We start from the raw sequence: 15,000 nt of genomic DNA on the forward strand, positions 1-15,000 counted from the left end.
ACATACCAGCTGGCTCATTACTATAGCACACTGCATCATAATCACATCTCAAGTGTGTGTGCTGGACGTGCTTTTGTACAGTTATCCTTGTTTGAACTAAAGCTGTCACAATTCCATCCCATTTACTAACGGCATACAGAATGCACTATATTCACAATTGTCCTAGTATACTAATTTACCAGTTATACAAGAAGTCAATTTACTGTCAGGAAAAGACAGATGTCAATCAATCTTTGGAATCCCATAAAGTACCTCAAAATGTTACATGTACAAGTACAGTGCTTTTGAAAATGTACTTGCTAATGAAATTATGTATTACTTTGAGTATGAACATTTTGCAACTTTTCAGATGTCTTCATAAAAACCAATTCCTCATAATGGTGATTTAAAGAAAGGTAATTCGGACGGCATTACATTTCAAAACGTATTTTCTTTCCTAAATTGGTGTAGAGACATACTTTCTAAGAGACAGACTCGCAAACATCAAGTGTGTTTTTCTGCATATTGACGTATTTAAATAGACCATGGACTTACCATTCCTAATGGGAATAGGACACAGCTCAGTTTTACAAAAGAGCCTGAATGTGACATAAGAGGGGGAGACGATTCTGAATGTATTCTGATGCCCACAAAAAAGTAACTGGGCTGTCTTGTTTCACAGTTTAGGTCTTGGTCGGCACTCCAGATACCCACATGTAAATGTACAAGCACTGGAAAGGTTTGTCATAATATGTCCCCTTTATCTTTACCCTCAGAGTGGAACCTCCTACCAATTAAGGTCAGATTTAGGTGATCAAGTTCCCTTTAGTGTATCCTTCCAGTGGAGAAAACGCCATGCAGTGGCCTCAGGATTGGACCCATTTCGCCATACATGCATCCCGATGCCCCACCACATGTGGCTGGTGCCTTTTAAAAGAAATATCACCCTAGCCCTTCAGACAGCTACTGCAGGGTAAGGTCAATACTATGGCACTCCCTCTGAATCTGGGATAGGACTTGAGAAAAGAGAGAGGGCAGTTTAAGGTCTTTACAAGGATGCAGTGGACTGTGTGTGTGTTTGCGTCTCCAGTGACCATGGCCACCCACACCACCAAAACACTGTAAAGGACTGACCTAGTAAGAGCATGTTAGCTTATGTATTGGAGCCTCAGTCCTTCTAATTGTTTCAACTGCAATAAAAGACATGTTTCAAACCCTTTGTCTCTTGTGAGTGTTTTGAATTGAAGGGTATTGGCAGATTCACAGAGATCTGTGAATAGTTTAAAGTTGGGCTATTTAAATATGAGGCTTAACGTTAAGGAAATGCATACAGTAAATGTCAGTATTAGGTCATGGCTAATACGGTCTGTATGCCACTGTTAGCTGCAAGCCGTCGCCATGTTGAGAGCCTTATATATGCTCTGAATATTTAACTAAGCACTTGTAATCAATGTTTTTACAAGAAGGAACACTCAAATGACTGTCATGGGAAGTAGGTGGCTCGTAGGGACAACCCACAGAGAGTTATCATTGTACTCTGCAGCTCCCCTGAGTTTATTCTCTTTCAGTTACCCAGAAGAAAAGGGACCGCTTGGTTCAGTCTCACGGCTCTCATCAGCCTGGTATTCTTAACATTGTCAGAATACTCTCAGAGAGTTCTTCATTTAGAATCAATTCTACCTATAGTCCTAATTAGGAGTGATTGAGTAAGTGAGGGACAGAAAGCGTTACCTCAGTGAGGAGATGTGGATCACCCTGTTGACCTCAGTGAGGAGGTGTGGATGACCCTGTTGCTAGTTATGACACTTTCTTTTAAAGAGCTGTGATTGTCATAGAATTTAGCCTCTCTTCAGACACGCTGTAATTATGGATGCTATTGCATGCAATGAACATCTGTGTTGAATCAAATGTAAGCCATAGGCATACTGTAAAAGTAGGCCGAGCCTACAAAATGCCAGTTCACAGGCACATTTGTATTGTGATCACTTTCATTTCTGGCATTATGGCGTTGGCTGGGAGACGTGAGCGCATCTTTAAAGAGATCGATCTAATCTGTAGCGTTTCGTTTACTCACTGTCATTCAGCGTTTGGAGAATACTTTTCTAGCTCTGTCTTTCCACCATGTTCTCCTCTTCTTCAGAAACTCTTATGCTTCTTAGAGTCCTCCTCTCTATGAGGGAAGAGGGAATTCTCAGAAAATGTCAAAATTCTAAGATTTATTTGATGTTTTTCAGCGAATTGCAGAGTTCTGCCCCCAAGTGGGCAAATACAAAGCAAAAGGATAAATGCAGCTTTGAAGCTTCATAGCAATGTTAACAGATGACAGTCAGTGATCTGCAGTCAGCCAGATATATAAAAGAACTGAAATGAGCTGTCAAAACTATCAAGGGTCAATATTAGGTTTAGTTTTCACACTTGTGATTTTCTCATACTTTTATCATATTAGGCGACTGTCTTTTTAATGGTAAACTTTGAACCGCACACATTTTTGTTCTTACTTGCTTTAGTAAATATAAAGGTGGATCCTATGGCTTCAAATAATAATTTTCCTGATGTACAGTATATATTGTCCTGCATATAAACAGTTTCATGAATGCCATTAGATTAAGTACAGTGAATCCGAAATGCCAATTTTGTTTTGTTGAATCCAGTTCCAGGTAGTGTTGAATGGCTCTGAGACTTGAGTTGACCTCTCTTGTAACTGCAGGTAATGTTGTTTTAGTACTGTTCTACTGTTCTAGTCTGTTCAACGACCTGAACAGCTATGCCTGTGTTTAGTAATGCTGCCACCTAGAGGACATCAAGTAACACAGTGAACAACTTCAGCAGGGCTGAACATATTTAGGTGGTTTGCAAATATGGCAGTGAAGTGTTCTGCCTGCTGCACTTTGATTGGACATCATGAGCCTGTTGGATTGGGAAAAATATGAATTCATCTGCCAATTTATATGTAAGATATGTGAACTGTAAGATATGAATACTTATGATTTTGCCTTTACATTAACAAATGTTTACCATGCACATCTTTTTTTCCCGCACATCACCTATATGACTTGACATTTATGTTTTCACCTTAACAGACTCTATCAACATAATGGAACCTTAAACACATAACAAATCTGATTTGGAAAATTATTTTTATATACATATGCCTTTTTATATGTTTACATTTGCAACCATTGAAATGCTTGATTGTGCTCGTTTGTGTTTTCTATAAAAAAACCCTGAATTTTCCAAATCAGAATTTTTAATGTGGTATTATGGTTCCATTATGTTGATAGAGTATGTTAAGGTGAAAACATAAATGTAAAAGTGGAGCTGTTAGAGACCTCCAGACGTTTAGCAAATTACGAAGGGCAGAGATTCTCCTTCGCTTTAGTAGAATGGCGTGGCAGATTACCGCTGGTAGTGACGGAGTTTACGTTAATGTTTTGGCGTAGCAGAGGCCCGGCTGAAAGGAAGGGGTCCCACCGTGGAAGGAGTAGCCACCAAATCGGAACAGCAATAGTGACTGGCAGTGAGGATATCCAACGAACGATTCCAAGTCTTTTAGCCAAGACTATCAATTGAAAAACAAACATCAGGTGAGATTGTGTACGGAACGATATGACTCGTCTTTGTGGAATGACGCTACTCTCTCTAGCATGTGCTGGCCCTGCTAGCTGTTAGCTTGCTAGCAAACTGGCTCGCTGACATGGTGATGGTGCATGGTGGCTGTAGTCACTGGCAAGACGTTGTATTGCGATACACGCTGTACATTTTGGGTGAAGCCCTATTTAAGTATAGCTCTGTAAGTCACGCAGTCAGTAAGTAAACACGCTCAGACATGCATGCCTTCGGCCATCAGAATAGCCAGGTCAATAACTGGTTCCAGACAGGCGCAATCCGTGGGATTTACCATTCGATAGCCATGCTAGGTTAAGCTACCGTGGTGGACGCTGCAAGAGGTTTTCCATTGCAGTTATGCGAATATTTGGTCGCTAACGCCATATAAGAAGCTACTAGGCTGTCTGAGACATTATTTGGTTACTTCATTTGTACTAAATCTTTCTTTACAACATAGCCTCAGCTAGCGTTAAGATAACGGAACGTAAATAAGATGATTTGCCATATGGTAACGTTAGCGCTAGTGTAAGCTAGCCGTCTCCCTGTTCATACTTTGTCACCAATAATGAGGCCATGGCTCTTAAGAGGGGTTGTTGCTCTGCAGCGTAAAGGTTAAGCAGGCATCTGCTAATATTTAATTAAATTGCTTTAACATTGTGGTCATTTGTATTAACGTTAGCTCAATGCTAATAACGTAAAATGCTTGGCAGAAATTGAGCTGCTTAACGTTAGTCGCTAACGTAGCCAGTGTTACTCGGCATGGTCTCTGCTAGTAACTGCAACCTTAACTTAATGGCCAAGTGTCCAGCTGAAGACTTGTATTGGCATATGTGGGTTGATGCTTACATGTGGAGAAAGGAGGCTGCCAAGAGTTAATGATAGCCACTCCATCTGAAGCGGTGATCATGAACTGTTCTGGCTAGGGCTCTGGACACTGCTCTGCATGCATGCTGCTCGGTATAGCTGCCTTTCCTCCCTTGTGCTAAACTGTTGGGGAATGGCAGATGTGTTGGCTCGTCAGTAGGAGCTCACAGGTGTGAAAGATTCAGACTGACGTTAGGATCGAGGTTACTTGAGCCCCTTTCAAACACTTCTTGGTAAATGTTCTTGCTATTTGATATTTCGCTGTCATGTTTAGAAAGTCTCTTTTTTTCCCATTTTATTCCTTAGTCTGTCGGCATTGGACAAAAGGTATGTCGCTCAAGTTCTATTGTGATCTACCTCTTCTCACTGGCATATACTGACTCTTTTTGACCAATGCCACAGATGATTATGTTATGCCACTATGTGTGAGAGAGATTTTTTCCCACAAGGGATAACAGTAAACCATACGCCACTGACAGATACCACCTTTCACCATCATTTACAGGTGGCCTTTCAAACTATTTCATCTTTATACCTTACAGTTACGTTTATTGTCTTACACTTAAGTATTTTTGTCTGGATGTGCGCACACTTGGTCCCCCAGCAGGTTAGATCCCACCAAAGTATAGCATTCATAAATAATCTTCCAGTATTATATTATAGCATAGGTAACTTGTTTTTATAATGCACAAAGCTACGGCAGTGGCATGTCAGTAGGGATTAGAGGTGGGTGGGGGTCGATTATTTTAAGAATCAAGATTCTTATCTTCTAAACCTTTTTTTCTACATACATAAACTAGACACTGCATTTGAATATACAAATGGATATTCAATTGTGAAAGAATAAGAAGCAGCACTACCGTGGCTGTCTGCACTAAACGCATGATTGGAGTCACACAATGTGTCTTTCATGAATTTAAAAAGAAATGCAACGCTAGGTCACCGTGTCCTGACAGCAAGCGTTGCGTCATGTCATGCAAACAAACCGCGTACCCATCAGCTGTGCGCCCAACATCAGACTGGAGACCAGTCTGATCTGGTGTACAATTTAATTTCGAAATTAGCAAGTTGCTGAGAAATAAAAGCCTACCAATTTTATTTCTGTCACATTTTTATTTTTTGTATAACTTCCTCTTGCTATTCTTTAAGTCACCGAGAAATACTTAAACCGTTTTAGTAGATTGAATTTATTTGAGCAAGTTTAGCATGAATAAATTATACATTTTGCCTTTCTGTGTTTTCATTATTGCAATCAGTTGATACAACTTTATCAACTATAAAAGCTCCACCATATTATACACATTTACTCTGCTTTCATTGCATTATTTATTTTACCAGAGGAGATCCTGCTATTAGCCCCCCGATGTAATGGATAGAAATGGGATCGCACCCCTTGTAGGACTTGACTACTGCTTCTATGTGCCTCTTGCCAGTAGAGCAGCAGCAACATAGCAATACAAACAGTAACGGTACCACTCAGAAGATATTTAGTGTTCTTCAAGGTATAGGGAAACAGTGGAAAGTTTTCATGTTTGTTTTTTGTTTTTTACATAACAATCCAGCAAAATGCTTCACCTCCGAAATAAACAGCAGTCCTACTGATTCACATGTGTTAACTGTACTTCTTAGAAGATTCCTTGCAACAATTTCAAACTTAACCGATCAGCAAATAACAAACTACAAAGTTAAACACTCGAACGGAACCGCGTGCTAGTGAAGTGTTCAGATTGTATTTGTAACCTTCAGTAGAGGTTTAACAAACTGAAAGTAACCGTTTTAATAATTTAGCAGCACCAAAGAGGCAGTTGCCTTGGTCCTGGAGATGGACTCCATCACATGTCGGCCACATTGAGGTCCAGTTCTGTTAAACCAGGCTGAGCTTGAGCCTCCTATTCTAAATTCCTTACCCGCGTGTTGACAACTTGCACATTTGAGATTTTGCCAGTGTTTGAACCAGTAGTGTGGTTCGACACGTTTCTTTGCGAGAGAACTCACTTGGTTGCACTGTTACACTTCGTCCATGGCGCAGAGCAACAACTCATCAGGTTAGATCTGATTAACTGTTAGAACGAAGCCAGGTTGCGTTCCGTTTTTAATCACTAGCAAATGAGAGGCGCTCCGTTACTATAAAGACTTGTGTTTGCTGCACCAAGCTGCTTCCGGCTGCGGGGCTTAGCAGTACTCGCAGTAGTCGATTATGGGCTGGCTCGCCTCGGTCTAGTGATGGGTCCTTCTTCCCTCTGCTCGATGTACCTTCGTCAGCATGTGGCACCCAGCAGTACCATACCATCCTCATTTTGCTCTCTGCTTTTGTCTTTGCAGAGCTGAGGACCCAGTCACAATCCCGACACTTCCCATTTGTGCAGAGGTGAGAAGTGACTCTGTGTACTATCACAGTATCAGCAGCACATGAGTAACGGATACAGGCTCTGTGGAAGCCAAGCAAGCCCGAGTGCTTCCTCTACATTTAAGATTCATGGTGTTTGGTTTGAAATGGATTGGTATGTCAATGTTTTCTGTTCTTGGTTTCTCAGGTCAGTTTCCAGCTCAATGTGGGGGAACATCAGGAGTTGATTGAGAGATATTTTATCATGAAGCCCAGATTAAGTGTTGTCTGCTTATCCAGAAAGTCTCAGTTATTACCTGTAAGTATATTTCCTCATACATTAATTCTACTAGCATTATTACCAGATAATCTTCTAATCTCCAGCTGTTCTAGACCTCTAAACAGGCTGTTGTCATGTGCCGGACAAACTGCCCTTATCTCTAAACAAGCTATTCTGAAGCTCTAGATAAAGCAGATTCAAGATCAGGCTTCGTGGTATGGACAGGAAGTTTCTTTGATCATAAAGCCTAGTGTTACTGTACGATTCTCTGCATTATCAGGTAAGTGTATGAACTACACTGCGACAAAGTGTCTGCTGACTCTTATGAACGGGTCCAGTGCGGGGTTTTATTTTATTTATTTATTTTGCACAATTCAAACAATAAAATTTAAAATAAAGAAACGTAACAGAGATAAATGAATATCACAGAGCAGGAAGAGGCAGAAAGCCAACTGGGCTTATTTGAAGCCTCCACCTATATAATATATAAATATTTTACAAAATTACAAACATAAAATAAAATACGCATAATACATTACATTACAGCAAAAGAAAGAAAAAAAATAATGTAATTATGTCGAGCATGTGTGTGCATGTCAGAGTAAGCGTGGGCTTGTGTTTGTTCAGGCATGTTGGTTTATACACCTGCAGTAACTCATAAGCAACATTAATGCTACAAGTCCCGATGAGTGAGACAACTCTAAATGTAATATAACAGCTAAAACAAGAAAGACATGAACACTAATACATAAACAAACTGTTACAAAACAGCAATTCGATTTTCTTTCAGGCATCTTTAAAAACATTTTATAGAGGGACATTCTTTTGTTCGGTGGGAAAAGTCATTCCATAATTTGGTTCTCCTAAATCTTACAGAAAATGCACCTCTGCTAGTCAGTAACTTAGGAGGATGAAGATGTGAAGATTGAGGAGTTGAGTAAGAGTGAACCAGTGAATTGACTTTAAAGTCTTGAAATGATCAGGAATATTCCTTCACCTGGAAGAATCTTATAAATGAAAACACAAGTTTGATCTGCAATTTCTGAACTAGAGGAGCAGAAGAGAAGTGTGACTCTGATCGGGTTGCGATCCTAACAGAACTTTTTTGGAGGACCAACATTTTTTGCAGAGTAGTAGGAAAAGTACTGATCCAAACTATATTACAATATGAAAGATCGGGATAGATGATACTGTAATAAAGAATGAGACAAGATGTCTAACCCTCTTTATTATTCCAATAGATTTGTTTATTTTTCTACTAACAGTCAATCTGTTTACTCCAACTTAAACTCTCATCAATAATAATTCCTATGGATTTTGTAGGGTTGATGCTCTAGAACTCTAAACAAGCTGTTGTCCAGGACTAAAGATGCTCTAACAAACTCTCCTCACTTTCTAAAGCTCCACACAAGCTGTAGTCATTATTCAAAGAAGCTCCAAACCACCTGTTCTTTAGCTCCAAACAAGCTGCCTTCACATTCTAAACAAGCTCTAAGTTACTTCCAAACTAGCTGTTCTTCAGCTCTAATCACACTGTTATTACATTCTGAACCCCAAGCAGCCTGTTCTCAAGCTCTAAAGAGGCTCTAAACTCTAAACAAACTCAACAATCTTTTCTCAGGCTGTAAACAAACATTTCTTCAGCTCTAAATAAGAATTTTGTCCAGGGCTGGGCAAGTTAACGCATTAATTAATTAACGCCGACAATTATTTTATATCAGTTTTTTAATTATTATTTGTAAAGTCCGTTGCTCACTGGCAGCGGTGGAGGAAGTCTTCAGACTACGTTGATGCAGCGTGTGGGAGAAGTATAGATAAACTAAAGCAAGACAAGCTAACAGATGCTACAGAGAAGTGGATACAAACTGCAGGTTAGTGTTGTGGAAGATGTCGGTCTGAGGAACGTTCTCACGGTGCGTTCATGTCGCGTTTGGTGTGAACGCACCTTTAGGATCTCAACGAATGACGTCACGTATGAGCCTCAAGACGCATCGTCACCAGAATAATACACGAGTTGTATTCAAGGAGAGGACGACTAAAGCGACGGCGTTACAACATGATATGCTGCCAGACATCTGCCTTTTGAACACACCCCCTGCATCGCACAGTCTCCAGCGTTCTGTCACAGTGTGTAAAGGGAATACTGCTGTTAAAAAGCAAGTGTTTGCAAACCAAATGTTATTGCACTGTTGTTCATAAAGCAGTGCTTTTAAAATAAAAGTGCACAATATACTACTTTTGCATTAATTATTGAATTTTGCGCATAACAATGCGATTAATCGCAGAAAATAATGTGATTAATTGCGATTAAAAAATGTAATCGTTGCCCAGCACTACTTTTGTCACATTGTGAACGAGCTGTAAGTAAGCTCCTAATAGCATGTTCTAAAGAGGCTCTGAACCAGCTGGTGAAAATACTTTGTCTGGTCAAACATGTTCGCTCTTTGACCAGATTATGCCATTTACTGCAGGGCTTCTCCACCTCAACAGGTAAAGGCCCACATCTGATTTGTTTAAAAAAACATCCGAGGACCACCTTTCCAAATAAATGAAACCTGAATAGCTTAATAGTGGTTTTCCCCTCAGCCCCTCTGCGTTTAGATGCCAGTGGGCGAGACTAGCTGATCTCTAGTACGTTAACGCGGTCTCCTCATCTCCCCTTCCAGTGAACTTCTGAACTGAAGAGGATGATGAAATGAAATAAAGTGGACGACTGGAGGAGCCCAGCCCCCCCCCCCCCCCCCCCCCCCCCTCACCTCCACCTCTTTGAAGCATGGCAGGCCTGCAGCTTGTCACCCCTGCCACTTCACCCATGGGGCCTTTCTTTGGTCTGCCATGGCAGCAGGAGGCCATCCATGACAACATCTATACACCGAGGAAATATCAGGTGAGGAGGTGGCCGTCCACATGGATGTGTTCAATTGTAAATGCATCCAGGCTGAGGTGTATCAAGAGCTCTTCATTGCTGTTCTTTTGTATTGTATTGACTTTCCTCCATTAGCTGACTGTCTGTGGCCCTGTACTTCCTCCACAGGTAGAGCTTCTGGAAGCAGCTATTGAACATAATACTATCGTCTGCTTGAATACTGGCTCAGGGAAGACCTTTATTGCAGTACTTCTAACAAAGGAGCTCTCCCACCAAATCCGGGGACATTACCATGAAAATGCAAAGAGGACTGTTTTCCTGGTGAACACAGGTACAGGACACAGTGGCCGCCCTGTTGTTGATGTGACACAGAAAGATTTCGTGTCACTTTTGTGGACTATGAAATACATTTTGAAAACAGCATTGTTGATACTCAGATTTCATTCAAATGCAAGTAGTCGTTTACATTTAATTGGATCTTTGCTGTTTCTCTGGTCTGCATTGTACAGCTCTGTCTGTAGTTCAGCAAGCAGCTGCAGTCAGGACTCACTCTGACCTCCAAGTGGGAGAGTACACAGATGTGGAGGAGACCTCATCATGGACTGACCAACGGTGGAGTCAAGAGATCACGGAGAATCAGGTGTGCTGATCTGTTTTAATACGTTAACACTGGCTACATGCTTCCTGTCTGTACTTCCTGTCTTACTGACTGCCTTTCACATACAGAAGCCCTACAGTTTGGCTCGCACATGCACTGTGGATTAATTACACAGTTTAACCGTCATAGTGTGAAATGAAGCCACAAGATCAGCATTGATGCTTTCTGGTCACTGATCGCTGATGATGAAACATTGTAATCAACACTCCTGTGTTTAAATCAGCGGGAGCAGAGCTAGAAACGTTAGCAGCACCTTAGCTAACAGCTAATGGTTAGCATTATGATGTGTTCAAGCTCTAATCGGTAGAAATGAGTATTGGGTGATGATATTGATGATAAATCCTAATGTTATCACCATGTGTTCAAAGGTGTTTTGGTGATAAACTTGAATGAATCCAGTTGTTTGAAGGAGATGTTTTCACATGAATATGAGAAAGATATTAGAGATGAATTATGAGCTGTTTAACCTCTGAACTCTAGCTCTAAGCACATTATATTTCATCATTTAAACTATTACTGACAATCTTTTCTTTACTAATTGTTGAATAGTAACATAATAACAAATGAATAGGTTAACATTTAGAATTTGTGACGATTTCAACACTGACTTAAGAGTGGTTGAAAGGATCTTTTGGGACTGTGGTGAAAAATAGTCTGAAGCTTTATGTACCAGCTGCTTTAGCGAAACGACAACGAACACAATCTGTCCTGGCCAATGTGGTTCATTGAGCATTTGCAAATAAAAACATGATCGGGGCATCTCTAAACATTTTATTTGCTCCCTTCTTTTTCTGCCGATCCGATCTGTGACTCAAAACCGAGGCACGAGTCTTGTGGTCCGTTCCCCCCCCATGAGTGCACCGTGATCGAGCAGCCACACAGTGAGCTTTATCTAACTGTCCTGCTAAACTCCTAAAATACCTCCCAGTCTCATATGATGTGGTAAGAGCCGTACGATTAATGTCACATGATCAACATCTTTACTCTGTGATAGGAAAACACAAAGTAAGTGTTGGGATGGTCCTTCACTAATACCAGTGCGCTACAGCAGAAGTGTCCATCCTCATCCGATTTGTTTCTGACAGACTACAACTACCAAGGAGAAAATATGTGCTATTGATGCACATCACTCAAACAAGCAGCTCTGAATCATGGTCATCACTGCTGACAAGATGTCCTTCTCAACCTTCTCCTATACAGGTGCTGGTCATGACTTGCCACATATTCCTGCATGTTCTGAGGAATAAAATCTTACCTTTGTCTAAAATCAACCTGGTGGTGTTTGATGACTGTCACCTGGCCATCACAGACCACCCTTACTGTGAGATAATGAAGGTGAGATGGCGGTCGCAAAGTCAAATTCACCATCTTTTTTTTCTTTGCCGGGAGCTTTGTGAATGACCTGCTCTCCTCTCCCTCTGTGCAGCTGTTTGAGGGCTGCTCGTGCAGTCCCCGTGTCCTGGGTCTCACGGCCTCCATCCTGAATGGGAGGTGTGACCCGTCAGACCTGGAGCACAAGATCCAGAATCTGGAGAGGATCCTGAAGAGCAATGCTGAAACTGCCACTGACCTTGTGGTCCTGGACAGGTAAGACTAGGAGTTCAGTTAGCTACAAAGTGATTTTATTGATCACTTTGTTGGAACAGAGAGTAAAATCATCTGAGGAATGAGAATTAATGACAGCAAAAGACCAGCATGCCAGTGGCAGTGACTCCAAGGTGTCCGTTTTATATTTCAGATACGCCTCTCAGCCCAGAGAAGTGGTGCTGGACTGTGGCCCCTACGTGGATAAGAGCGGCCTCTCTTCCTGTCTGCAGGCAGAGCTGAATGAAGCGCTCCACTTCCTGAGTGACTGCAACATATGTGTTACCAGAGAGGACCGCGATCCCACGTTCATCTCCAAACAGGTCAGAGCTACAAAGACTCATTTAGCTTTTTCTATTTCTTTTCTGCACACAAACTGAACAAGTGTTTTATTCATGTGACGTCACCAAAGAAGTCCTAATTTAATAAAACGCTTTCCATGATAGGTTTGCTGAGAAGCACAGGGGATCCCTGCTCAGGATGTCCCTGACTATGACCACAGGTCCACTGCTCATTACTGTAACACGTTGAATATGTACTCATAAACGCTGTCTTTCAGAGGTTCGCTGTAATCCTCTTCAGAATAATCCGGACTATGACCATGTCAAATTTGTTATTAAGTTATTTTACTGTCTCACTCCAAACCGAATTGAAAAGTTGGTAATTCTCTGGCAGCAGTGGCGGAAGTGCCGAGAAAGAAGGCGTATTAAACCAAATGGTGATGTAGGTTAACAAAGAAGTGGTGCATGTCATTTTAATCCTGTGAAAGGGATTTCTTGTAGTTAGAAATCCACATCTTTCATCCTGTTGGGGAGAATTAATAAAGCTTGTTTTTTGTGTCACTGGGACATTTACAGCTTAAAAGTATTTACTGTTGCACTATGTAAGGAATGAAATGCAGAGTCACAGTCAGAAACTTTACTCTAATTGTTATCAAACAAAGGGAAATTCTTTCCCCTCGTCCTAAAATGGTCCTGAGTCGATACCAGAATACTTCCTCCTTCTGTGTGGTACACGAGCAGTACCTCAACCAGGGCCTTAGTGAGGAATAAGATGTCCCTGGAACTTCATTTAGAGCCTGGTCCCTGCAGTCGAAATACAATGAGTTCCTCAAAATGTTACTTGTCCCTCGGGGAGAGTTCCTGCTGTTGAAAAGAGGCTATAATCCCTGGGCCTCTGGAAGCCACTGCCCCTGCAGCACTGACATTTTGGTGACAAGGACAATGGCCCAGGTGCTAAATTTAGACCTAGTTTCCTCCGGTCAATATGTAGTTACAGTTTATGAGTTCATAAAGAGTTTAAGGCCGTAAGTGGGAGAAAAAAACCCAAATCCAACTGTTGTTCACACTGTCTCTGTCCTGTCCAGATCCTGGGGGACTGCCTGGCCGTGCTGCAGGTTCTGGGTCCCTGGTGTGCAGATAAGGCCGCGGGCATCATGGTGCGGGAGCTCCAGAAGTACATCAAACACGAGCAGGAGGAGCTCAGCCGCAAATTTCTGCTCTTCACAGACACCATCCTGCGCAAGGTGCACGCCCTCTGCGAGGAGCACTTCTCGCCCGCCTCGCTGGACCTCAAGTTCGTCACCCCCAAGGTCCTCCGGCTGCTCGAGATCCTGCACGAGTACAAGCCCTTCGAGCGGCAGCAGTTTGAAAGCGTGGAGTGGTACAACAACCGCAACCAGGACAACTACGTGTCGTGGAGCGACTCAGAGGATGAGGATGAGGACGAGGAGGTGGAGGCCAAAGAGAGGCCTGAGACAAACTTTCCCTCGCCGTTCACCAACATCCTGTGTGGCATCATCTTTGTGGAGAGGCGGTACACTGCTGTCGTCCTGAATCGGTAGGGCTCCGTCCTTTTCTTTGTGATGTTTATTATACTTTCATATGTGGCTGTTGCTGACCTTTTAATGTGAAGTAAAGGTCTTGTTTTAACCAGAACCTTGACCCTGTTGAATACACTGTTGTATTTCCTGGCCACTGCAGCTGAGAGAAGTAGTAAAATGTCAGTGACTCACTCAGTCTGCGTTTCCTCCTCAGTCTGATCAAAGAGGCGGGGAAGCAGGACCCGGAGCTGGCTTACATCAGCAGCAACTTCATCACCGGCCACAGCATCGGCAAGAACCAGCTGCGGAACAAGCAGATGGAGGTGGAGTTCAGGAAGCAAGAGGAGGTAAACGGGCATCACTCACAAGAATATCCATGGGGGGAACAGTGACCTGTGCACTCTACCTGGTAGTTTTTTGCAGCATATTGTATTATTTTTAACATGATTATATTACACTTTAATGATAATAGTCTCAAAGCCAATACAATAGGCTATATATTAGACCATGTTTGGCTTAGTACATAATTGACCAAACATATTGAAATGTGCCAAAGTTAGATTTCTATCAAGAAGTGATGCACAGGTAAGGGTTTTTTAATATTCGCCACACCCAACCCGTTATGAGAGCCAATCCACACCGCCCAAAACGCAACCGACCCGACCCTGCAAACTGCCAACTTCACGCATTGTAGCAGCACAATAGTCAGGATTGAGAGACGAGGCCACTGAGCAGCTGCAGCGGTCCAGAGCGCTCTCTTTGTTCTTCCGCTGTGGGAAGATCCCGCCTACATTATAGTTAAAATTACGTTCTTTATTGTTGAATAAAGAACAATTAAGAATTTTGGAATGACCTGTTCCATTCAGACCCTGTTTTTGGTACTGACAAGATACCATAACAAACTATTGAATTTTGTAAGTGTATTTCACTTATGTGGGAAGCTTGTGAATGTCAAACAAATTGTTGAGTTGTTATATTATCTCGTTAGATAAAATAGTTCAGAAAGCATTTCTCA

General features: G+C 41.9%; 1 protein-coding gene and 1 long non-coding RNA gene across 3 annotated transcripts in view; both read left to right on the forward strand.

Annotated features, from left to right (window-relative positions):
* The first annotated feature begins 3,424 nt into the window (after window positions 1–3,424).
* LOC116399038 (uncharacterized) lies at window positions 3,425–9,761 on the forward strand. 2 transcript variants are annotated; one of them, XR_004213801.1, is made up of 4 exons: window positions 3,425–3,563; window positions 6,772–6,817; window positions 6,984–7,094; window positions 9,722–9,761. It is a non-coding gene; the product is annotated as an uncharacterized LOC116399038 (long non-coding RNA). The 2 variants fall into 2 exon arrangements; XR_004213800.1 differs by lacking the exon at window positions 9,722–9,761 and having other exon boundaries at window positions 6,984–7,457.
* An 18-nt stretch (window positions 9,762–9,779) lies between these two features.
* The window catches only part of dicer1 (dicer 1, ribonuclease type III), a 31,193-nt gene continuing 25,972 nt past the window's right edge, over window positions 9,780–15,000 (forward strand). The window contains exons 1-8 of the mRNA XM_031875867.1: window positions 9,780–9,942; window positions 10,090–10,252; window positions 10,431–10,561; window positions 11,780–11,914; window positions 12,006–12,166; window positions 12,318–12,486; window positions 13,530–14,002; window positions 14,200–14,332. Of these exons, the coding sequence (XP_031731727.1) occupies window positions 9,829–9,942; window positions 10,090–10,252; window positions 10,431–10,561; window positions 11,780–11,914; window positions 12,006–12,166; window positions 12,318–12,486; window positions 13,530–14,002; window positions 14,200–14,332 (1,479 nt within the window). The 5' untranslated portion in view covers window positions 9,780–9,828. The remainder of the gene's footprint in view (window positions 9,943–10,089; window positions 10,253–10,430; window positions 10,562–11,779; window positions 11,915–12,005; window positions 12,167–12,317; window positions 12,487–13,529; window positions 14,003–14,199; window positions 14,333–15,000) is intronic.

Source organism: Anarrhichthys ocellatus, unplaced genomic scaffold, assembly GCF_004355925.1.
Source record: "Anarrhichthys ocellatus isolate YVR2014 unplaced genomic scaffold, GSC_Weel_1.0 scaffold98, whole genome shotgun sequence".
Taxonomy (NCBI): Eukaryota; Metazoa; Chordata; class Actinopteri; order Perciformes; family Anarhichadidae; genus Anarrhichthys; species Anarrhichthys ocellatus.